Source organism: Monodelphis domestica, chromosome 7, assembly GCF_027887165.1.
Source record: "Monodelphis domestica isolate mMonDom1 chromosome 7, mMonDom1.pri, whole genome shotgun sequence".
In the NCBI taxonomy this organism is placed as follows: Eukaryota; Metazoa; Chordata; class Mammalia; order Didelphimorphia; family Didelphidae; genus Monodelphis; species Monodelphis domestica.
Genome location: NC_077233.1, coordinates 200,987,776 through 201,011,775, shown reverse-complemented (window position 1 = coordinate 201,011,775; position 24,000 = coordinate 200,987,776). Strand labels below are relative to the sequence as shown.

General features: G+C 35.5%; 1 protein-coding gene across 1 annotated transcript in view; it reads left to right on the top strand.

The window, feature by feature from the left end:
* Window positions 1-2,957: 2,957 nt before the first annotated feature.
* ALDH1A4 (aldehyde dehydrogenase 1 family, member A4) overlaps window positions 2,958-24,000 on the top strand; it is a 60,585-nt gene continuing 39,542 nt past the window's right edge. Inside the window, exons 1-2 of the mRNA XM_056806329.1 lie at window positions 2,958-3,143; window positions 20,128-20,232. Coding sequence (XP_056662307.1) covers window positions 3,057-3,143; window positions 20,128-20,232 — 192 coding nt within the window. The 5' untranslated portion in view covers window positions 2,958-3,056. The remainder of the gene's footprint in view (window positions 3,144-20,127; window positions 20,233-24,000) is intronic.

Genomic DNA, 24,000 nt, shown 5'->3' with positions numbered 1-24,000 from the left:
CCTCAGTTTTCTCAACTGTGAAATTAGTTGAAGAAGGAAATACCAAACCATTCCAACATCTTTGCTAAGAAAGCACCAAATCAGTTGAATAATTCAGCTGAACAATGCCAACTAAGTGCTAGGCACTAGTTTTGGAAATATAAACCCTGAAATAATCCTAATATACAATTAGCCAGAGGAAACAAGTACTTATAAAAGTACATGATGCATAAAAATAAAATTAACAAATACAAATATAGACAAGAGTTTTTAAATATAAGATTGAGAATAAGAGAATGACCAGTTAGGGAGATCTGGAAAGGTTTCATACAGAAGATGATATTTCAGGTGCATCTTAAAGAAAGAGGACAGAGGTAAAGAAGAAATGGATTCCAAGTCTGGGAGACAGTAATTGCAAAGTCAAAGAAATAGGGAGATGAAGTTACATGAATGAGAAAAAAGGAAAAGGCCATTTTTGTTAGATCATCACAGAATGAAGAAAAGAAAGGTAGGAAGATACATTAAAGACTATTGTGATGATATCTCCTGAAATAAGGAGATACCTTTGTCAGTCAAGTGAAGGGTTCAGATTTGAGAGACAGCTTAAAGGTAGAAAAGGCAAAATCTGTCAACCAATTGGATTTGTGAAGAGAGAGAATGAGGAGTAGAGAAAATGTTAAACTTGTAGACCTGGGATACTAGATATTATGGTTCTATCTTTAAGAGAAAAGGGGAAGTTTAGAGTTAAGGAAATATAATGCATTCTGATTTAGACATATTGCATTTAAAATGTCTCTGAAGTCTCAGACATATAATGAAAAAGAAGAATTTGCTACAAATATTTGTACATGACAAATGTGGGATTTTTTTTTTTGCTTGATCATGTATATTTGTTAGAAAGTTTCTGCTTTTCTTCTTCTTTGGAGGTAGGATAAGGTTCTGTTTTTCTTCTGTTTTTCTTTCCTCTTTGTAGGATTGAAGATAGGTGGAAAATAAAATAAATGTTTTTTAATTAAAAAAAATACTTTAAAAGAATGAAAGAAGTGTCCCATAGTCAAATGGTGATGGAAGGCTGAAAATAAAGGGAGAGAGAAGAACTGATTTTATAATTCTGAGAAATCACTTGTATAGAAATGATATTAAAACCTTTAGGAGTTGCTGAGCTTACCAGAAAGTATAGAGGGAAAAGAGAAGAGGGACCAGATAAGAACTTTGAAGAACAAGTCCAGTTAGATATGTATGTTGAAACAGCAAAGATGACTGAAGAGAGGATAGATGTGTAGGAGGCAAACTACAATTTAGTTAGAGAAAGAAAGAAAGAAAGAAAGAAAGAAAGAAAGAAAGAAAGAAAGAAAGAAAGAAAGAAAGAAAGAAAGAAAGAAAGAAAGAAAGAAAGAAAGAAAGAAAGAAAGAAAGAAAGAAAGAAAGAAAGAAAGAAAGAAAGAAAGAAAGAAAGAAAGAAAGAAAGAAAGAAAGAAAGAAAGAAAGAAAGAATAATCTAGGGTAGAGGAAAAAAGAGAGTATCAAATGCTTCAGATAGGTCAAGAAGGATCAGGATTTGGGGAAAGCCATCAGATTTGACAATTAAGATATCACTGATAATTTTAGAGAAAGCAGTTTCATTTGAGGGATGAGATAAGAAGTTACAAGGCAAAGAATTGAAAACTAAGAGAGAGTAGTGTAGACAACTTTTTCAGAGAGTTAAGCTGAGGAAATAAGAGAGAGAGAGAGAGAGAGAGAGAGAGAGAGAGAGAGAGAGAGAGAGAGAGAGAGAGAGAGAGAGAGAGAGATTGAGAGCAATGGTAAAAGGAGTCTAGTAAAGGCTTTTTTTAGGGGAAATGGGCATATTTGAAGGAATAGGGAAGAAATCAGTTGGTAGGGAAAGGTTGAGGATTTGAGAGTGGGAGGATCTGATTGAGGAAACAATGAGACTAGAAGGGATCAAGTGCACATGGCCTTGGCAAGAAGGGGCATTTCATTGGCAGAGACTGATGAAAAGGAAGAATGAATGAGAGGAGAAAAGAAAGCTTACATAATTCTAAAAGAGTGTTTTCTTCCCCGAAATCTGGCAAAGTAATACAAGTATTATCATACCCACAGTGCAGAAAAGGAAACTAAAACCCAGAAAAGGGAAAATGATTTGTCCAACTGATATCCAAGTTGTCCAGGTCTTGTCAGGATGCCTTCCAACTTCAAGTTCTGTACCCTTCCACTAGCCATGCGTCCACTAGCTACCATGCACAAGTTGGCACAAAGTCTTGGTGTAGTTAGAGTTTAAATATTTACTTTGATCATTCAAGGCCACAGCAAATTTCTGACTCCAAAACGCTTAGTCATTATGATTAAGGTTTGAAAGAGTGATAAGCAGAACTATTTCTGTCCCCCACTCAAAGGAACTAGCTGAGCAGAGGCAATGAGTGCCCCACAGTGGACAGGAGATACCCAAATCACCAAGTCTCAGTTTCTTCATTTTAAGGAAAAGGGATAACAGTATCATCTCCCTCAAAGTAGGGAGACTCAGATGAAATAACATGTAGAATGGGCAGTCTTTTAACTGAAAAAAAAAAAAGAAATATGGATCTTTTCCCCCTCCTAATTTCCAGAAATAGGAGCAGAAAAAGATTTCTGCCTTGTTCCTTTTGTTGGCATTTTGCAAAGAAATAAGTTCCACAGTAAAAGAAAAAGGAAAGGGGGAAGAGAGGAAAGGGAGAATGATCTCAGTTTAAAGAGCCAAAGCAGCTGCTTACTATTGCCAGAGTCCACTTTTGCAAAATTGTGAATTCATTTGCAAGAAATAAACTGTCTTCCTGACCTGCTACAGGTTAAGTGAAATGTTTGTGTTGTTTTTTTTTAAGATTATAAATGTAAAATCAAGGCCTTCTTACCTACTGTGTTGTAAAAGAAGTCATGTCATTTTCTGACTCTTAGTTTGGTTCATCCAATCACATTCCAGTATGCAAATGACCCTCAGTCAGTTCAGAGAAAAAGGAACTATAAAGCCATGGGTTCTGTCAGAACAAAATTGCTCAGCCTGTCTGCCACTGAACTTCCCCTGTCTGTCTAAGACAAGCCCAGAAATGTCTTCTAAGAAACAAACCCCAGCGAATCCAGCAGAGGGGACCCTACCCGCCCCACTCAGCAACTTAAAAATTCAACACACTAAGGTGAGTAGAATCATACTGCACAATGGGTACCTGTCCTTGGGCAGGCTTAAAAAAATACTCATTTAGAAGTAGGAAGGTTCATTAAAAAATACCCTTATTTAAAGCATCTTATATAAATAAGTACTAGTTATGCAAATGGGGATTTGGTAAAGAATCTTACCAAATACAAGATATTAAACTGGAAAAATAACCTTATAGGACTTTCTTGGGCTCTTCTGCTCCAATCATCCAGTTAACAAGTCTTTTTATAGGAAGTTTATAGCAAGTTATTTAACAGGCATAGTTAATCCCTGTGTAGCCTCGTATGGATGTACCTGGGAGAGCAGGAAATATTTTAGGGAGGATTATTTCAGTGAGCACATCTGAGGGGAAGAGTTGAAGGAAACCCAGCATAATGCCGTATGCATTATGAAAATATTTATCTCACTAGCCAAGCTTATTGCTATTGGAGCAGATGTCCAGTAGCTAATTAGTCAATGTTACTAGGAACATCAGCCACAGCAGGCCTGGAACATTTCCACTTAGGAAATGAGGGCTAAAGTGAAAATAAGATAGAGATCCAGCTTTATTACGCCTACAAATGTTTCTGTGATGTGTGCTCATTCCATGTTGTTACATAAAAGCTTGCAAATCAGATTGTAGGGTCTCTGAAGAAAGATTTATTCATTTCCTATCCTGTTTCTCAGAACTGGGGATGGTTTGTTATATAATTTGAAATTCTCACTTTAGCTGCAGGGCAAAGCTAAAAAGGAGAGTATTATATCTAGAGATCCCCATTTTGCTTTCTGAACAAACCATTTTAATAACAGAGAAACTGGAAGAGGAAAAGGGAGGGACTCGTTTTAAAGCTTGAAAAATGTTGGCATTTTAAAATTTAGCATGTTTGTTTTCATAAATATTGCATGAAACAACTTTGATTAACTCAACATTTTCTTTTCTTTTTTGGAAAGTGTATTCCATTCCTTTCAGAAGTGCTTTATTTAGGGGTATAAATTTACTTTTAATTGTAAATCAGGTTTATGGATGCCGTTTATAGAGTGAATTCAGTAAAAATGTGTAAATATTAGAACATGATATTTTTAAAGTATAATATCTCACCAGATAACTGACTTAATTATGGTTGCTTATTACAAGCATGTCTGCCATAAATAGATAAGTGAAATGACATAACACCATAAATCCTGAATTCTCTTTTTGTTTACAAAAATGGAGTTAGAATAAATATTATTTGTCCCTTCTGATTTTAATGTTTTGATGATGTTGGATCTACTTCTGGACTCGTGTTATGTTTTAGTAAAAGCTTAACTTGCTATCCAAACTTATATGCATAAGATGCAGCCCCCTTAATAGGTGGGGATGGAGAAATGGCAAAACTTTGTTTGTGGTCATTAAGAAACATCTTGGTAATCTGTAATTTTTTTTATATCCTTACCTTCTGTCTTAGAACCAGTATTGTGGTTATAAGAAAGAGTGATCAGGGCTAAGCAGTAGGGTTAAGGGACTTGCCCAGGGTCACATAGCAAGGAAGTGTCTGAGGCCAGATCTGAAGCTAGTAGGGTCTCCAACCTCTAGGCCTGAGTCTCATTCACTGAGCCATCCAGCTGCCCCCAAGCTGAAACATTTGTACAACAGTTTGGTTTGCTAGTTTAGGCCAAGAAGAGTTCATAAAATATTTTTTTTTACTTTGCTTATATATGTCAAGGAAACTTTAATATTATAAGTTTTCATCTTACAAAAAAAAAATAACAATACATGAGACTTCCAGATTATATGACTGGCTAACAAGATGATAGATTGGACATTTACTGCATAATGAGTACTAAACTTTCAAAAAGAATAAAAACTCTCTTCACCAATATTATAAGACAATGGCAAGTAAATCAAAGCCTGATTAAACAGAATCCTTTGGATTCTCAAGAGAAGAATAAAGAACAAAAAGCAATTCCAGAATGATTCCAAATGATAAAAAAAAGAAGGTGGGAAAAGACAAATGTCAGAATCTGTGCTTCTCATGAAAATAATTAGGTTGGGGAAAATTGAATTCAAGGTGGTAATATTTTTCAAAGAAGTGAAAAAGAAAAGGAAAAGATAATAACAGAAAAATCCAGAAGTGAAAAAAAAAATCTAGCAGGCAAAAGGCCAAACACTAAGAAAAACATGGTATCTATATATTTCAAAGGCAATGATGTCAAATACAACAAGCACAGATTCAATATAAGATTTTGGAAAGGAGGAAAAATCCCTGAAATATGTGCATACTATTTTGTATTACTATAGCACATTAGCAGGGAATTTCTGAATACACAAATTAGAAAATGGCACTCAAAGATCATACACTTGTGTAATCTTCAATTCTTTGAGGAACACAAAGAAGCTCAAAAAAGAAATGAAAAGTCTCTTTGAATCAAAGAACAAAAAGTAAGATTATAAAAAAAGGAAAGAATTATGGAAAGAATGAGATAAAAAATAATTAAGAAAAAGAATCAAATGAACTTGGAGAGAATAACATGGAGATTTTTAGCTACTCACCTAAGTGATAGAAACTAGGGAAAATTGAGAAAGAATTAGATAATTTAGAGAAATTAGGAAAAAGAAATCAACACATTAAATATAACACCAAAACTAGGGAAAAGGTTTACAAACAGGAAGGGTAGTGAGATGGGGGAGGAGATCTTGTAAAATAAATGTTTCATCAAATAAGATTAAGAAAAACTAACCATTGGGACAAAGTACTAGCCCAGGAAAAGGAATTTTTTCTTCACAGCAGTACTACAGACACAAATGTAGGAGAATATAAAATTAACTCATAATTTTAATGGTATTTTTAAAAACCAATTCAATAAAATGATAGTGTAAATGGGGTAAGAAAACAAACCAGTAGCTTACAAAAATATATCTAAAAATGAATACATGCATAAAATAAAACTGATAGGCATTTTAACTATAAATGAAGTGAATCCCCTGAAGCAGTTGCAATTATATTACCAAACCAAGCAAAAACACAAAATCATAACAGAAATAATTGAGGAAATTGCTTGATAATTAAAGGAACTATGGATAACAAAGCGAATAACAAAATTATATTTTCCAAATGACTTGGCATCTATGCCAATAAGGGAAATTATTTACTAAATTAAAAATGGTTTATATGCTAATATCATAAGAACTTAAAATTTTCATGTTCATTTCTCTCAATTGAACAAATGTAAAAGAAAAATAAAATGGAAAAGTAGAATTGAATGAATTGTCAAAGATTTAGAGCTGAATGATTAATGATGCCTCACAAAAAGAACCACTAAATAATATACATATCAATCAGGACTACATGATATTTTAGAAAAGTAGACTATGTTTTAGGATATGTAGAATTTGCAAATAAATATAAAAAGAGCAGGTGTTAAATATATGCTTCATAGACCACAGCACCATAAATTGTAATTTATTAACTTAGCACAATCAAGATATATCATGTAAACTATGAAAATTCAAATGGAGACTTAATCATAAAATTCTAAAGAATGATTGGGTCAAAGAGCAAATAGTATCTAAAAGATTGAGAACTATAAAAAAAAACAATGCTAATTATGGACCAAAACAGCAAAATTTTTGAGATGTGGCTAAAACAATCCTTAGAGGGGAATCTACAACACTATGCCACAGAAAAGAGAAAGGGAGAGATTTTTGAAAATAATACAAAATCAATAAAACAAGAAAGTCAAATATGAAAATAATCATAGAAAAGAAATCTTAAAATTAGAGGAGAAATAGATAAATTGGAACTCAAAAATATAGAAGAGATGAAGCAAAATGATTGCTATTCTTTGAAAAGACTAAAAATATGGTATAGTGAATACTTGACCAAGAAATTTCATAGATTTTTTTCCTCAATCAATCATCTCTAAGCTTTTTTTAAAAATTTCATATGACCATTCTTGTTTATTTCATTTTTAAATTATCATAACCCTTTGGTTAAATTTTAACTTCCATGTTGGTTACAAGTATATTGATTCACTTTAGATTTTTATTTTATGGCCATTAATAGAGATCGGCAAACTGTGATCCAAAGGCCAAATTTACCACATATTCTGCTTTTGTCTTGCCTATGAGCCAAAAATGTTTTCCAAATTTTAAAATAAAGTTTTGTTGTATTTTAAAAAGCAAAATTCATATTTATATCCTGTCTTTGTAATACCAGGTGGCAGGCTAAATTTTGCCCATGCATTTGACCTACTTGTTTATTTTGAATCTATCATTTAATTTAGTTTAAAATGTTGGTCTAACCCTAATTCCTGCCAGATTACTTTTTGGTTTCTTATATAGTGCTTATCAGAAAGTGAATTATTTCCTCAATAATTATATCCCTATATACATACATGAGCAACATTGAAAAAAGAGGATTAATAAGCTGAATATGCATTAAAATTTGAAAACTAAAAATAAGCAAACCCTAAGGAAGCAAAAAAGATAAAATCTTGAATTTTAAATTCATTATTATATTAAATTATATTTCATTTTATGTAATTTGATTAAAACAAACAAAAAAGAATGTATGTAATTTTTATTTAAAATAATTGATATATAAAATTATTTACTAGAGTAGATGGGATGGAGTAATAAAGTCTGTAGGTCAGTTGTACTACTTTGCTTTCTTTACCAGAAAGATGGCATATAGACCTGAAAGGGAAACAATGAGAAGGGAAAGGCTTTTGAAATTCTCAGATTCTTAGCTTCTGTGCCACTGGCCTTTTCTTATTTTTCTATGAAGAAAAACTTGTGGTACCTTCCATAAATTTCAGATTGTTTTAACTCATATATTAAGGGGGAAGGGATTTTTTTTTATACAGATGTTCTCTATGATCTCTGAGCATAGCCCACTCCTTAGGTATGTATCTAACTTGCTATAAAAATTGATTTTACTGTTTCTGTCTCTATGAAGATTTATCCATAAGCAGGGAATGACGTAGAACCCTTAAAATATCTGCCAACTATGTTGGCAATTCTACAGTCAGAGTCACTCCTTTCAATTTTCTGACATCTTCTTTCCCATTGCAAAGGTCCCTACAAAGGGAAAATGTATTTATTCCAATGTGCACTGATTCCATAAATCCCATATCCAGAGTTGGATAGCAAGCTTCATCATGAGCTTTTTGGAATTGAGGATGGTTGTTGTTCCATTCAGTGTTGTATGTCTGTCATATTGTTATTATAAAAGTTGTTTCTCTGGTTCTGCTCTTGTCACTTTGCATCAGTCTATACAAGTCTTCCCAAGCTGATGCATTGAATTCTAAGGTTAGAAATTTCTTGACATTCTATTTCAATTCACAGAATACAAGTGAGTTGTCAACTTGTAGTCTCTCTTTGATGGCAGGCATGTTTCTCTGCTCAAAAAAAATGGAATGATCAAAAGTACAAACTTAAAACAAAAATAAATTAACTCATGAAACAAATTAATAACCATTCTTGGTACAGCAAGGTGGCTCAATGGATAAAGAACCAGACCTGGAGATGGGAGGTCCTAGGTCCAAATCTGGCCTCAGATACTTCTTAGCTGTGTGGCCTTGGGCAAGTCACTTAACCCCATTTACCTAGCCCTTGTCATTCTTCTTCCATGAAACAATTTGTGTCTATTCTAAGACAGAAGGTAAGGGTTTTTTTTTTTTTAATAACCATTCCTAACTTTGAAGAATTTCAAGTAGTCCTTTAAATAGCATGGCCCCTAATGAATTTAAATGGCTAGCTATAGACTGGTACCTGCTGGAGAGAGAGATAAGAGTTAGAAAATTGAAACTGAATTATTAGAAACTACTTTTATTGGAAGACTAATTAGAAGTTGAAATAATATAAACCTGAAATCATAAATTGAAAATTAATGAATAATCCTTAATATTTGCAAATTTGTCCTACTTGAACCTTCCTGGGTGTGCAACTACATTATATAAGTTGAGGGATGCCTATATCCTGGGTGACTATTCCACTTTATAGTTATTTTTAGCTCCTGAAAAGCTCAAAAAGACAGTGCATACAGTTGTTATTTTAATTACCAAAGGAATAAAAGGGGACAGCCAGAGCACAATCCAAAAGGACTAGACTTAAAGAGCTCTATGGCCAGTCTCGGTTGCATACATTACAGAATTGTTTATGTCATTATGCATTACAATTAAAGCACATGCCCCCAAACAGTTCAAATAAAATTCATATACTTGCCTAAACTTGAGGTCCCATTGTTTTGATTTGCTCCTCTGGATTCGGAGGTGTCAAGCTTTTTTTTTTTTTTTAAATATATTTTATTTGATCATTTCCAAGCATTATTCGTTAAAGACATAGATCATTTTCTTTTCCTCCCCCCCCCCCCATAGCCGACGCGTAAGTCCACTGGGCATTAGATGTTTTCTTGATTTGAACCCATTGCTTTGTTGATAGTATTTGCATTAGAGTGTTCATTTAGAGTCTATCCTCTGTCATGTCCCCTCAACCTCTGTATTCAGGCAGTTGCTTTTTCTCGGTGTTTCCACTCCCATAGTTTATCCTTTGCTTATGAATGGTGTTTTTTTCTCCTGGGTCCCTGCAAGTTGTTCAGGGACATTACACCACCACCAATGGAGAAGTCCATTACGTTCGATGATACCACAGTGTGTTTGTCTCTGTGTACAATGTTCTCCTGGTTCTGCTCCTCTCGCTCTGCATCACTTCCTGGAGGTTGTTCCAGTCTCCATGGAACTTCTCCACTTTATTATTCCTTTTAGCACAATAGTATTCCATCACCAACATATACCACAATTTGCTCAGCCATTCCCCAATTGATGGGCATCCCCTCGTTTTCCAGTTTTGGGCCACCACAAAGAGCGCGGCTATGAATATTTTTGTACAAGTCTTTGTGTCCATTATCTCTTTGGGGTACAGACCCAGCAGTGCTATGGCTGGGTCAAAGGGTAGATATTCTTTTAGCACCCTTTGGGCATAGTTCCAAATTGCCCTCCAGAATGGTTGGATCAGTTCACAGCTCCACCAGCAATGAATTAATGTCCCTATTTTGCCACATCCCCTCCAGCATTCATTACTTTCCTTTGCTGTTATGTTAGCCAATCTGCTAGGTGTGAGGTGATACCTCAGAGTTGTTTTGATTTGCATCTCTCTGATTATAAGAGATGTAGAACACTTCTTCATGTGCTTGTTAATAGTTTTGATTTCTTTATCTGAGAACTGCCTATCCATTTCCCTTGCCCATTTATCAATTGGAGAATGGCTTGATTTTTTGTACAATTGATTTAGCTCTTTATAAATATGAGTAATTAAACCTTTGTCAGAGGTTTCTATGAAGATTTTTTCCCAATTTGTTGTTTCCCTTCTGATTTTAGTTACATTGGTTTTGTTTGTACAAAAGCTTTTTAGTTTGATGTAGTCAAAATTATTTATTTTACATTTTGTGATTCTTTCTATGTCTTGCTTGGTTTTAAAGCCTTTCCCCTCCCAAAGGTCTGACATGTATACTATTCTGTGTTTACCCAATTTACTTATGGTTTCCTTCTTTATGTTTAAGTCACTCACCCATTTTGAATTTATCTTGGTGTAGGGTGTGAGGTGTTGATCTATTCCTAGTCTCTCCCACACTGTCTTCCAATTTTCCCAGCAGTTTTTATCGAATAGTGGATTTTTGTCCCAAAAGCTGGGATCTTTGGGTTTATCGTATACTGTCTTGCTGAGGTCGCTTTCCCCCAGTCTATTCCACTGATCTTCCTTTCTGTTTCTTAGCCAGTACCAAATTGTTTTGATGACTGCTGCTTTGTAATATAGTTTTAGGTCAGGGACTGCAAGGCCCCCATCATATGTGTTTTTTTTCATTATTTCCCTGGATATCCTTGATCTTTTGTTCTTCCAAATGAACTTTGTTATGGTTTTTTCTAAATCAGTGAAGAAGTATTTTGGTAGTTCAATGGGTATGGCACTAAATAGATAAATAAGTTTGGGTAGGATGGTCATTTTTATTATATTGGCTCGTCCTATCCATGAGCAGTTAATGTTTTTCCATTTGTTCAAGTCTAGTTTTAGTTGTGTGGCGAGTGTTTTGTAGTTGTGTTCATATAGTTCCTGTGTTTGTCTTGGGAGGTAGATTCCTAGGTATTTTATTTTGTCTAAGGTGATTTTGAATGGGATTTCTCTTTCTAGTTCTTGCTGCTGAGCTGTGTTGGAGATATATAGAAAAGCTGATGATTTATGTGGGTTTATTTTGTATCCTGCAACTTTGCTAAAGTTGTTGATTATTTCAATTAGCTTTTTGGTTGAATCTCTAGGATTCTTTAAGTAGACCATCATGTCATCCGCAAAGAGTGATAACTTGGTCTCCTCCTTGCCTATTTTGATGCCTTCAATTCCTTTATCTTCTCTAATTGCTACTGCTAGTGTTTCTAGTACAATGTCAAATAGTAGAGGTGATAATGGGCATCCTTGTTTCACTCCTGATCTTATTGGGAATGCATCTAGTTTATCCCCATTGCAGATGATATTAGCTGTTGGTTTTAGATAAATACTGTTTATTATTTTTAGGAATGACCCTTCTATTCCTATGCTTTCTAGTGTTTTTAATAGGAATGGGTGTTGTATTTTATCAAAGGCTTTTTCTGCATCTATTGAAATAATCATGTGATTCTTGCTAGTTTGCTTGTTGATGTGGTCAATTATGTGGATGGTTTTCCTAATGTTGAACCAGCCCTGCATCCCTGGTATGAATCCTACTTGATCATGGTGAATGATCCTTCTGATCACTTGCTGGAGTCTTTTTGCTAGTATCCTATTTAAGATTTTTGCATCTATATTCATTAGGGAGATTGGCCTATAGTTTTCTTTCTCTGTTTTTGACCTGCCTGGTTTTGGAATCAGTACCATGTTTGTGTCGTAAAAGGAGTTTGGTAGAACTCCCTCTTTGCTTATTATGTCAAATAGTTTGTATAGTATTGGGATTAACTGTTCTCTGAATGTTTGATAGAATTCACAGGTGAATCCATCAGGCCCTGGGGACTTTTTCTTAGGAAGTTATTTGATGGCTTGTTGGATTTCAATTTCTGATATGGGATTATTTAGGAATTCTATTTCCTCTTCTGTTAGTCTAGGCAGTTTGTATTTTTGTATATATTCATCCATTTCTCCTAAATTGGTGTATTTATTGCCATATAATTGGGCAAAGTAATTTCTAATGATTGCCTTAATTTCCTCCTCATTGGAGGTGCTGTCCCCCTTTTCATCTTTAATGCTGTGAATTTGCTTTTCTTCCTTCCTTTTTTTAACTAGATTGACCAGTACCTTGTCTATTTTGTTTGTTTTTTCAAAGTACCAGCTTCTTGTCTCATTTATTAGATCAATAGTTCTATCACTTTCGATTTTATTAATTTCTCCCTTAATTTTTAGGATTTCTAATTTGGTTTTCTGCTGGGGGTTTTTAATTTGATCGCTTTCCAGTTTTTTCATTTGCATTTCCAATTGATTGATCTCTGCTCTCCCTTGTTTGTTAATATAAGCATTCAGGGATATGAATTTACCTCTGATTACCGCTTTGGCTGCATCCCAAAAGGTTTGAAAGGATGTTTCGCCATTGTCATTTTCCTCGATGAAATTATTAATTGTTTCTATGATTTCTTCTTTAACTAAACGGTTTTGGAGTATCATATTGTTTAATTTCCAATTGGTTTTAGGTTTGGTTTTCCATGTACCATTACTAATCATTATTTTTATTGCCTTGTGATCTGAGAAGGCTGCATTCATTATTTCTGCTTTTCTGCATTTGTGTGCTATGTTTCTGTGACCTAATGTATGGTCAATTTTTGTGAATGTGCCATGTGGTGCTGAGAAGAAGGTGTATTCCTTTTTATCCCTATTTATTTTTCTCCATATGTCTATTAATTCTAATTTTTCTAAGATTTCATTCACTTCTTTTACCTCTTTCTTATTTATTTTTTGATTTGATTTATCTAAATTTGATAATGGTTGGTTTAAGTCTCCCACTAGTATGGTTTTATTGTCTATTTCTTCCTTCAATTCTCCTAGTTTCTCCATTAGAAATTTGGGTGCTATATTATTTGGTGCATACATATTGATTAATGATATTTCCTCATTGTCTATAGTCCCTTTTAACAAAATATAATTACCTTCCCTATCCCTTTTGATCAGGTCTATTTTTGCATTGGCTTTATCAGATATCATGATTACCACTCCTGCCTTCTTTCTATCAGTTGAAGCCCAGAAGGTCTTACTCCATCCTTTAATTCTGACCTTGTGGGTGTCAACCCGCCTCATGTGTGTTTCTTGAAGACAACATATGGTAGGGTTTTGGATTCTAATCCATTCTGCTATTCGTCTACGTTTTATGGGTGAGTTCATCCCATTCACGTTCAAAGTTATGATTGTCATTTGTGGACTCCCTGGCATTTTGATTGCCTTCCCTAATTCTAACCTTTTCTTCTTCGGCTCTACCTTTTAGTCCAGTGATTTACTTTGAAACAGTCCCCCTTGTCCCCTCCCTTGATGTTTCCCTTTTTAGTCCCTCCCTTTTTGTTCCCTCCCCCTCCCCCCTCTCTTTCCCTCCCTTTTTGTTCTCCCTCTCCCCCTCCCCCCCTTGGTTTTCCCTTCTCCTTACCCTTGTTGGGTAAGATAGAATTCAAGATCCCAATGGATCTGGATGTTTTTCCCTCTCAGAGCTGATTTCCCTGAGATTGAGGTTTAAGTAACGCCCCCCCTCTCTTCCTCTCCTTCTTATAGGAGTTTTCTTCCCCTCCCCTTCCCATGTGAATCTTTGTGTGAGAATGATTATTCTATTTGGTCTTTCTTTACCCCCTATTTATACATTACATTTTTTCCCCCACATGTTAGTATACATAGGTTGATATAAATGTAGTCCTTATAGAAGAGAGTTTGAGTAAAAGAAGAAGATAACATTTTCCCCTTTCCTTAATATTTACCTTTTCAGGTATTCCTTGCTCTTTGATTTTCGGTATCAAACTTTCCACAGAGCTCTGGTCTTTTCTTTGCAAAAAGTTGGAAGTCTTCTATTTTGTTGAATGTCCATACTTTCCCTTGGAAGTATATAGTCAGTTTTGCTGGGTAGCTGATTCTTGGTTGGAGACCCAGCTCTCTTGCCTTTCTGAAGATCATGTTCCATGCCTTACGATCATTCAGAGTAGAACTTGCAAGGTCTTGGGTGACCCTGATTGGCATTCCTTTATATCTAAATTGTCTTTTTCTGGCTTCCTGTAGGATTTTTTCTTTTGTTTGATAGCTTTGGAATTTGGCAATTACATTCCTGGGAGTTGTCTTTTGGGGGTTTAGTGTAGAAGGTGTTCTGTGAGCTCTGTCTGTGGCTGTATTGCCCCCTTGTTCTAGAATCTCTGGGCAATTTTCTTTGATTATATCTTGTATCACCATGTCCAGTTTGGTGTTTATTTCTGGATTTTCTGGGAGTCCAATTATTCTTAAATTATCCCTTCTCCCCCTATTTTCCAGATCTATCACCTTGTCGGTGAGATATTTTATGTTCTCTTCTAATTTCTTGGTATTTTGGCTTTGCTTTATTGATTCTTGCTCTTTTACACGATCGTTGTCTTCCAGCTGCCTGATTCTGGCCTTTAAAGCCTGGTTTTCTTTTACAGTTTGGTCAAACTGGTTTTGTAGATGCGTGAATTTCTTTTGCATTATTTCCAACTTTTCCTCCCAGAAGGCTTCCATCTTTTTGGTCATTTCTGATTCAAATTCTTCATAGGTTTGTGGAGAGTTTCCATTTCCTTTGGAAGGTTTTGGAGCATTTTCTTTTATATTATCTTCTGTCTGCTCTGTATTTTGTATTTTGGCTCCATAGAATGTGTCCAAAGTCGCCCCTTTCTTCTTATTTTTCTTGGTATTTTGGGGCTTCTGTGGTTCTGTGGAGTTTGCCATTTCTGAATGTGGAGGATTAGCTTTTCTTATCTCTGGTGATCCGAGGCTTTAGTCCTGGGCAGATGTTGGTTCTATGAGCTTTCCCTGGGTTAAACTGAATATGCCTCACTGGAACTGGAATGGAAGGGTCAGACTACGAGGCCACACTCTCCCCCTAGCTCGCTTTCAGGAAGTTGCCTTCAGAATCGCTGACCGTGAGGCTGTTTTGTAGGCCTGCGGGGGGATGGGCTGCAGCTTTCCCAAGCTCTAGGGCAAGGACTTTCACTGCGACTTGGATAGCAGGATCCAGTCCGTGAGGCTGTCTTGCCCGCCCTGAGGGTTGCTGTTGTTTCGACCAGCTCTCTGCAGCGGAAGCCCCAGGCAGTAACTTTCACCCGGACTCGGGTAGAAGGCCCTGAGGGTTCTGCTCTCTGAGCCCGGCAGGGCTGCGGCTTCCGGGAGCCTTGGACTCTGCGCTCCTACCCCTGAGGTCCGAGTGATCTCGGGTTCTGGCTTTTGAGGGGAGCCGTACCTTTTGAACCGGGTCCAGGTCCAGGAGGAGGGTTCCCAGGGTCTGTGCTGTTGATCGTTTTGAATTTCGGCGCCTTAGGAGCTTATCGTTTGAGATCGGTCGGGAAGGGTTTTCAGGAGATCTGAGCTTTAGCTTTCTCTAAGCCACCATCTTAACCGGAAGTCCTCGGTGTCAAGCTTTTAAGTAAATATTCTTTGTAATGCTGGTGTAGAAAAGATTTTTGTACTTTTGGTCCTATTATAATCAATTTATTTTCATTTTGACTGTGTAGCTTTTAATTGAAACATACTAATTGGGCTATAAACTCCAAAGACTAAAAAGGAAGAAATTATGACTTTAAGACATTTGGAATATAGATACCAGCTTTTTGCTGGTACAATTTTGTTCTATTTTGTCAGGCACAGGATAGATGGATGTGCCTCCCAAAGAGAGAAATTATTTTACTTCCCTCTCCTCTTCCCTGATGAGCTAAAAAAAGGATAAAGGATTGCCAATTTGTTAATGTTTAATTTAAAAAAAAAAAAACTGAAAGTGTTGTTTCGCATTTGCCAAATTTTTGTTTTCTTACATTTTCCTCTATTTTCATTCCTTCTTTTATTTTCAATATTTTTGGTTCTTTTTCATTTTATATTCCTCATTTTGTCCTTTTTTCCATACTGTTTTCTTAGTCTTGTTGTTGCTTCCTTCTCTGATTTTTTGTTGTATTCTTGCCCTCCATAAGAGATAATTAATGATTTCTGGCAAAATCAATAATCAGAATAACACAGTTTATCTGAATACAGATTTAAAGCTGGAAGGAACTTTAACAGTGAACTGATCTAATCCCTTCATTGTTTTAAATGAAATAGTGTCTTAGAGTTGAGTTAGGGATATAGTAGGCAAAATGGATAAGGCAAAAGGCAGAGCTAGGTAAAGTACAAAGTGTCAGAAGCAGGATATCAACCTAAGTACTATAACTTTCCTCTGTACTACTTGAATTTTAGTCTTCCTAGTGTGGTGCAATAGAAAATGAATGGGATTTGGAGTCAAGGAACTTGGGTTTAAATATTAACCCTGTCATTTAATACCTCTTTAACCTTAAGCAAATAAATTTTCCTCTGGAGCTCAGTTACTTCATCTCTATAATAGATTTAATTAAATGCCTCAAAAGTGCCTTCCAGCATTAATCTATAATATGTAAAAAAGTGCTGCTAATCAATCAAACTTGCTTTTCTGATTTGTTGTGAGGGTAAAATGCCCTAATAGGTGATAAGTAAGCAATGGTAAGACTTTCAATAATATTTAATAATTTTCAACACATTTTCTTTCCAATAGTCATGTTCAGGGCTTTGAACTAGAAGTCCCTGAAGAGCCTCTCCCAGTTCTTTCTATAATCATATTATGTCTCCATTAAACTGAAGTTAAAGCCTCTATACATGTCTGCTGATATGTTGAGAGACAGAATCAGATGAGGGACCCGACATCTATGCTCCCTCCCTTTGCAAAGTCTAAAAACCATACTTCCCCATATCTGAAATTTATGAATGCTTCAGGAAGCTTGAACCTTCCATTAACAAATGCAATGCAAACAATGAACACAAAATAAATAGCCCCATCCAAATGAAAGAGAGATTTTCTGTAATAGAAAACAAGTGAACTCACAAAAAAAAATCTATTAAAAGTTCCTCTTCTTTCCTACTTTGTGTTAAACTCTAATAACAATAATAATAGCTTGCATTTATAGAACCATATCAGGTTTTTAAACAATATTACCTACATTATTACTTTTGATTCCTACAATAACCTTTTGTGATAGATACTGCAGGCATTATTATAACAGACAGTTTTACAAAGAAGGAAACTGAGGCCCATAGAGTGTAAGAATCTTGCTTTTGTTGCATGGCTAAAAATGGCAAATCTTGGTTTCCAAGTTGACCCTTCCCAACTCTAGTTCTGTAATGTTTTCCACTGTACTGCTCTTGTCTAAGTGATTGCCTCTCTAGTCTACACCTGGTCCTGCCTATTACAATCACCTGCTCTGAGTTTTGGTCCCAGAAGCAGACTGCTATGTGCACCATACAAGTACCACTATGTAAACCCTAGGAGCCTCAGGTTCTTTGTTTGTAAAATGGGATTATTATACTCCCATTTTACTTTATGGGATCATGCCAAGTTTCAAGTAAGACTGTATATGTGAAAAGGCTTTCATGAACAGTAAAGTATTAAGTAAACATAATGTTCACAGCTTTTATTTCTTTCTGGATCTTGATTGAACTTAAATGAGGCTAAGGTTCCGTCTTTCCCTTATCATCTATTTGTCACGTCTCAATATTTCTCTATTCATTCTTGTACTACTTAGCCAGGGAAAGCTGATACTTCAATAAATGACTTGAGGTCTCCCATCATTAACTTAATATAATTAGAAGGTCCGCACAAACTTCATTTACTAGATAAATATTGATATTCTCTTCCTGGTACAGTGTAGCCCAAATTTTAGTGCCTGTGAGAAGTGGGCTATCAAGTTATGCTGCCTGGGAGAAGAGAAGCTGTAAAACTACCTGCCTTCCCCTGAAATAGATCACTTAAGTGATATGGAGGTTGCAGATGAGCCAGCCTGATCCTGCTGCTTTGGGCATTGCATTATAGCCCGTCTCTTTAGAAAAGGGCCAAGAGATAGAAGGTTTTCTCCTAGCAGAGTTCATTTCCCTGCCTTTAAGTATACTTTGAGAAGAGGATCCGGCTACAATTTAGACCAGGTTGGCCTCTATATGGCCCGGGAATATCTTCTCTTAAGCAGGCCATAGAAGTAAAGCAAGTGGAGTCACACTTCAGAAGCAAAGATTGAGGCCCAAAACACTGAGCATCAGGGGAGAAAGGGAACAATGTTCAAAACAATCATCGGGAATGTACAAAACAGAAACAAAAAATCAAAGGAATAGACAACATGAAGGTCTGATACAGGAATGCCTCCCTCAGACATAACCAAAGAAAGAAACTCCTTCCCCATTAAAATAATAGATTAGATAGCCATAAATATTTTTTTTTTTTCAACCCTTACCTTCCATCTTGGAGTCAATACTGTGTATTGGCTCCAAGGCAGAAGAGTGGTAAGGGCTAGGCAATGGGGGTGAAGTGACTTGCCCAGGGTCACACAGCTGGGAAGTGTCTGAGGCCATATTTGGACCTCCCATCTCTAGGCCTGGCTCTCAATCCACTGAGCTTCCCAGCTGCCTCCCATAAATATTTTTCAATGTGACAAGGACAAGCAGCCTTGATCATGCAAAAAATAAAATCTTTTGAGCCAAGTTCCGGAAAACAAAACTGAAAAATCCAAAGACTTTATGGTGTTGCATAACAATAATCAATCAACAAATATTTTGACAGACGCCAAATTGGAGGCTACATGGCAGAGATGGATAGCTGTATTGGCCAATAGTGACCTCAACTTACATCCCAGATCAAAAAAGACTAATAATGCTCACCTATAAATCCTATTCCAAATGCCATAGAAAAAAGAAACTGTGATGAAACTTAAAGTTGTGAAGATTATGTGTGATATCCAGAAAGTAAACAGAAGGGTAACTGAAAACTTGGGCAGTGTGTTGGCCTTACATGTGAACCTGGAACAAGCACATCATTCTATACCCGTGAAAGCTTACACAATAACTTTGAATATATGGACCAAGAGCAGACCTGAGATCTAGTCAGAAATGCATTTTAATGGTGAGACCCCTCCCTTGCTTTCTTGCTCCTGGAGTGGGGATGGAATTTTCAGCACCAGCATCAGACACAAGGAATGAGTAGAAGTACTAATTCTCACTGAAGATCAAAAAATACTTTGGAGGCACTTTGAGGTAGGAAACCACAGTCCACTTAAGTTGATAAGCAGAAGAGATTTTTAATAAAGATAATTTAATAAACTAACATGAATCAAGACCCTTGACATAAAAAAATAAGTTTGAAAGCCAAGAATCTAGGGAACATGGATATGTATTATCATGTATACCATATGGGCCCCTTTTTCATCCTTTAGCAAGGACATTTAGGGTTCCTCTTTGTCTCCAATATCCTTCAAATTGTCTGTGAGTGGGATATTCCCCTAACCCACCACCATTATCTGCTTACATGTGTATGTCTAGCTGGAGACATCTGTCTTGTATTCCTCTTCTCAGAATTCTAAAAAAAATCTAAAAAACTCATCTTGTTATTAAGAACATAAAGTACAGTAGAATCATATGCAATTATACAGGTGGCCTTAGCCCTCCAAATCCTTGCAAAAACTTGAAGAACTGAGTGAAATCATTTTGGAACTTTATTTCACCATTATAAGACTTGTCTACAGTCCGAGATGACATTTTCAAAGTAGATATTATGGTTTACATTTTTATGTGCCCAAAATGAAGTAAAAGGAAAACAAGGAATTGCATAACTGTAATATCTTTGAGTTGGAAGGGTAGGAAAGTGATGTCACTGAGACATAAGAGGTTTTGAGTGTTTCAACTTTAATCACTATGGGAAACTTTCCAAGGCTACTACTGTAGGTACATAACTTTGATTTCCTTTTATATTTTCCAATAGATATTCATAAACAATGAATGGCATAATTCAGTGAGTGGTAAGAAATTCCCAGTCCTGAACCCTGCTACTGAAGAAAAGATTTGTGATGTGGAAGAAGGAGATAAGGTGAGTTTTCTTACATGAGTTATAAGAAAAGCTTGCTTTCTGTCTTCAGTCTAATTTTACAAACCATTGTGTATTGATCATATCATTAAAAATAACTCAGTGTACTGGGCAGGATGTGATTTAAATTTGGAAGAAATAGAAACCAGAGTTGAACACCCTTGCTTTTACAGATAAAGAATCTGAAGCCCACAGTGAATGACAACTGCTCATGGGCAGCAGTAGGTACCAGAGAAGGTTTAAAGTATAATTATTTTTACTCAAAGTCCATTTACTCAAAGTCCAATAAAACTTATACCTACTAGAAGGTCAACAAATATTTATAAATATCCTAGGCTTTTCCTCATAGATAATTTGTCAATAAATAATCCTCTTGATATTCTTGATTGTTTTGTTCTTCCAGTTGAATTTTGTTTCTATCTTCTCTACTTCTCTAAAATAATTTTTGGTAGTTTGATTGGTATAGCACTGTGCCTGACATAGAGTTGGTGCTATGTAAATACTTATTCCCTTCCCTTTAAGTCTCATAAAATAACATTTTTAGCCATTAAAAAGCAACAAAACATAAAGATTTTCAAATCTGATCATTTACATCTCATTTTTCCTACTGGCATACTAGATTCTTTTTGTTATTACTAATTACTAATAATTACTGCTCTGGACCAATGTTGGTAAGAATAGATGGTAAAACATCATTTAAAACACTGAATATATTATGGTATGTTTCCTTGTACCAAAAGATGTACCAAAGATGTATAATGCACCCAAGAATTAACTCTTTTTTTCTCTTTGTAAAAGATGAGAGAATAGACACATCATTAAATAAAGGAAGGAAGAGTCCTCAGTTTGAATCCCAGTTAGGATTCTGAGTGGGAACTGAGCCATTGTCCTGAGTTCTCAGATTTGAACAGAATAAATTAAAAAAAATATAGATGGGCCTCATCTCCAGTCTACATGTTTCTATTATCCATTCTGGTGAAGCAAAATGGGAGGGTAAAATACAACTAACTTTAGAAAGAGCTATAATTGCTTTCCCATAGGATCATTTTAAAGATATATATATATATATATATATATATATACATATGTATACATATTTACACATATATCTATACATTCATTTATAGGCATTTAGATATATATGTTATTTTTATGTGTAACCTTTATTTCTGAATATTTTTATCCCTATTTCCTAGTCAGAACCATCCCTCCCTTGCAACAAAGAAATTTTAAAAGAGCCCTACCTGAGTGCTACTGCTGTTCCTCCACAAATATATTTGTTCCTGCTTTCATGTCTATTATTTAGGTGTATCAATTGGCAAGCATTTGTTAACTGACTACTGGGTGTCAGATACTCTGCTAGTCGGCCATTCAGATCTGTTCATGCACCTCCAGGCACTTACAATCTACTAATGCAATATCTATTAGAAAACAGAAATTCATTAGAATTCCAGAATACCACAGATTTTCTATAGCCACAATTGAAACAGGTAAAAATTGCTTTTTGAATTACGAGACTACATATTCAACCACTGCCCTCTTTATAGCCATGCTGTCTTATTATAATGTTAACCAGAGGAAGGCAGGAACTATTTAATTTTTTGTTTTTGTATTTGTAGCACCTAGCACAGTGCCAGGCACATGGTAGATACTTAATAAGTTCTTTTTTTTTTGTTTCTTTTGGTTTATTTTTTTTAAAACCCTTAGCTTTCATTTTATAACTGATTAATATTAGTTTGTAGGCATAGAGAGCTATAAACACTTAGCAATTGCAGTTCAGTGACTTTTCCATGATCACACAGTGAGGACTTGTCTAAGGTCAGATTTGAACCCAGGATGTCTTGTCTCTAGGCTTGGCTCTTACTCCACTGAACCTCCCAGTTTCTCCTCAATAAGTGCTTCTTAAACTATATCAAATAGAAGATTTCTGATTCATTTGAGAAGACTGTATGGAAGGGTGCTGCCTTCTTTATTGTTCATGGCTAGGAAGGCCAATAAGCTATAGCTGTGTTGAGGTTAGGTTCTTTATGTGGGTAGCAGTGGTAAGCAGAAGTGTAGTCAGAGGACCTGAGTTCAAATCCTAGTTTTCTACATATGACCTTGGGTGACTCACATAACTTCACTGGACCCCAATTTGCTCATCTATAAAATTATATCCTTGGGCTAGATTACCACCGAGATCAGTGATCTTGAAGAGTAACTGCATGATTTGTGCTTATCTACCTTCTCTATCAGTGTCATTCTTTTCTCCTAACACCTACCAATCTCCAGATACTTCAATAATAAAGTTTCCCAACTATATTAAATCCTATAATTGCTATTTCTTGGTGATATTTGCATCATAACTCAAATAAAGGCACCTCTAATAGTGAAATGGCAAGCAGTGCCATGGATGTTGAGGCAGCAGACCCCCTCGAAACACACTACAAATGTCACCTGTTAGTAAGGCTAACCATGGGCAAGAAGACAAATGGAAACCTAGAACTCCAAGAGAACGTGAGAAACCATTCTAGATGCCCCAATAATGGGTTTATTCTGATTGAACAAACTTATACAAAGAATATCATCAGATTTCTAAGGTTTGGTGTTCTCTAGCACTATTTCTTTAATACTAATAAAGAGTGCTTCTCACATCAAAGAGACCCTCTAAATTTACAGAAAATAATATCTGCTATAGGTCAGTTTGACAGTTTGCCAGTCAGGAGGGGTGGTGTGATTAGAGTGGATAGAGAATTGGCCTTGGGGATAAGAAGAGGTGGGTTTAAGTCCCAGCCCTGTTACTTACTGGTTTTGTGACCTTGAGCAAGTCCCTTAACCTCTTAGCTCTTCCAGGCACACAAACACACACACACACACACACTTATAATTATTATGTGTTATTCTGTTATTATATGAGATATATATCTTAATATTATATATTATATGTAACATTCCAGGTAGTTATATAAGACTAAATTCTAAAGCAGGTAGAGGTTTTACTTTTAGAGAGTGAATGTTTTCATTCAGGAAACCCCATACCAATAAAATCATAGGACTCCAAGGACAAAAGGATGACTATTAAAAAATATATATTATAAGGGGCAACATCCCAGTTCCTAAGATCTATAGCATCAAATGATAAGTATTCCAAAGTACCTGCTATATGTAGGATATGATGTAACTCTAAGGTATATAATTTGGGGTTTAGGCTTTAAAAGATTTAATGGATTTTTAAAAAATGAAAAATATGGAAATAGGTTTGGAGCAATAATACATGTATAACCCAGTTTGTCAGCTTCAGGAGGGGAGAGACTAATGGGGAAGAAGAGAACACGAATCTCATAACCTTTGAAAAATATTTTTAAATAAATAAATAAGATGTGACCCTGAGACTTGCCTAAAATACTAATATAGCTGAATTTGCCTCAGAGTCCTAGAAGTCCTGGTTACCATTTTGTCATTAAGATGGTTATAGATTACTTCAACATCTAAAAGTTAACTTGCACAAAAAAATCAAATGATCTGGACCACTTTCCTATTAAATCCCTCAAGGCATTCAATTGTTCACTTAACACTCAGTACTCTTCCTTTAGTTTTCACTGTTCAGAGACAGTCTAACAACTCAAAAAAAAAAGTAAATGGTTTCCTTTGAGCACATAGGTAGGTTTGCCTTCTGTCCAATGATTTTGCAGACACATGTTCAATGATAATTGCTGTTATCTGCATTCTGCATTGCTTAATGACATATGTCAATTTGGTAAATGGGCCAGTCATTGGAAACTTAATATTCTG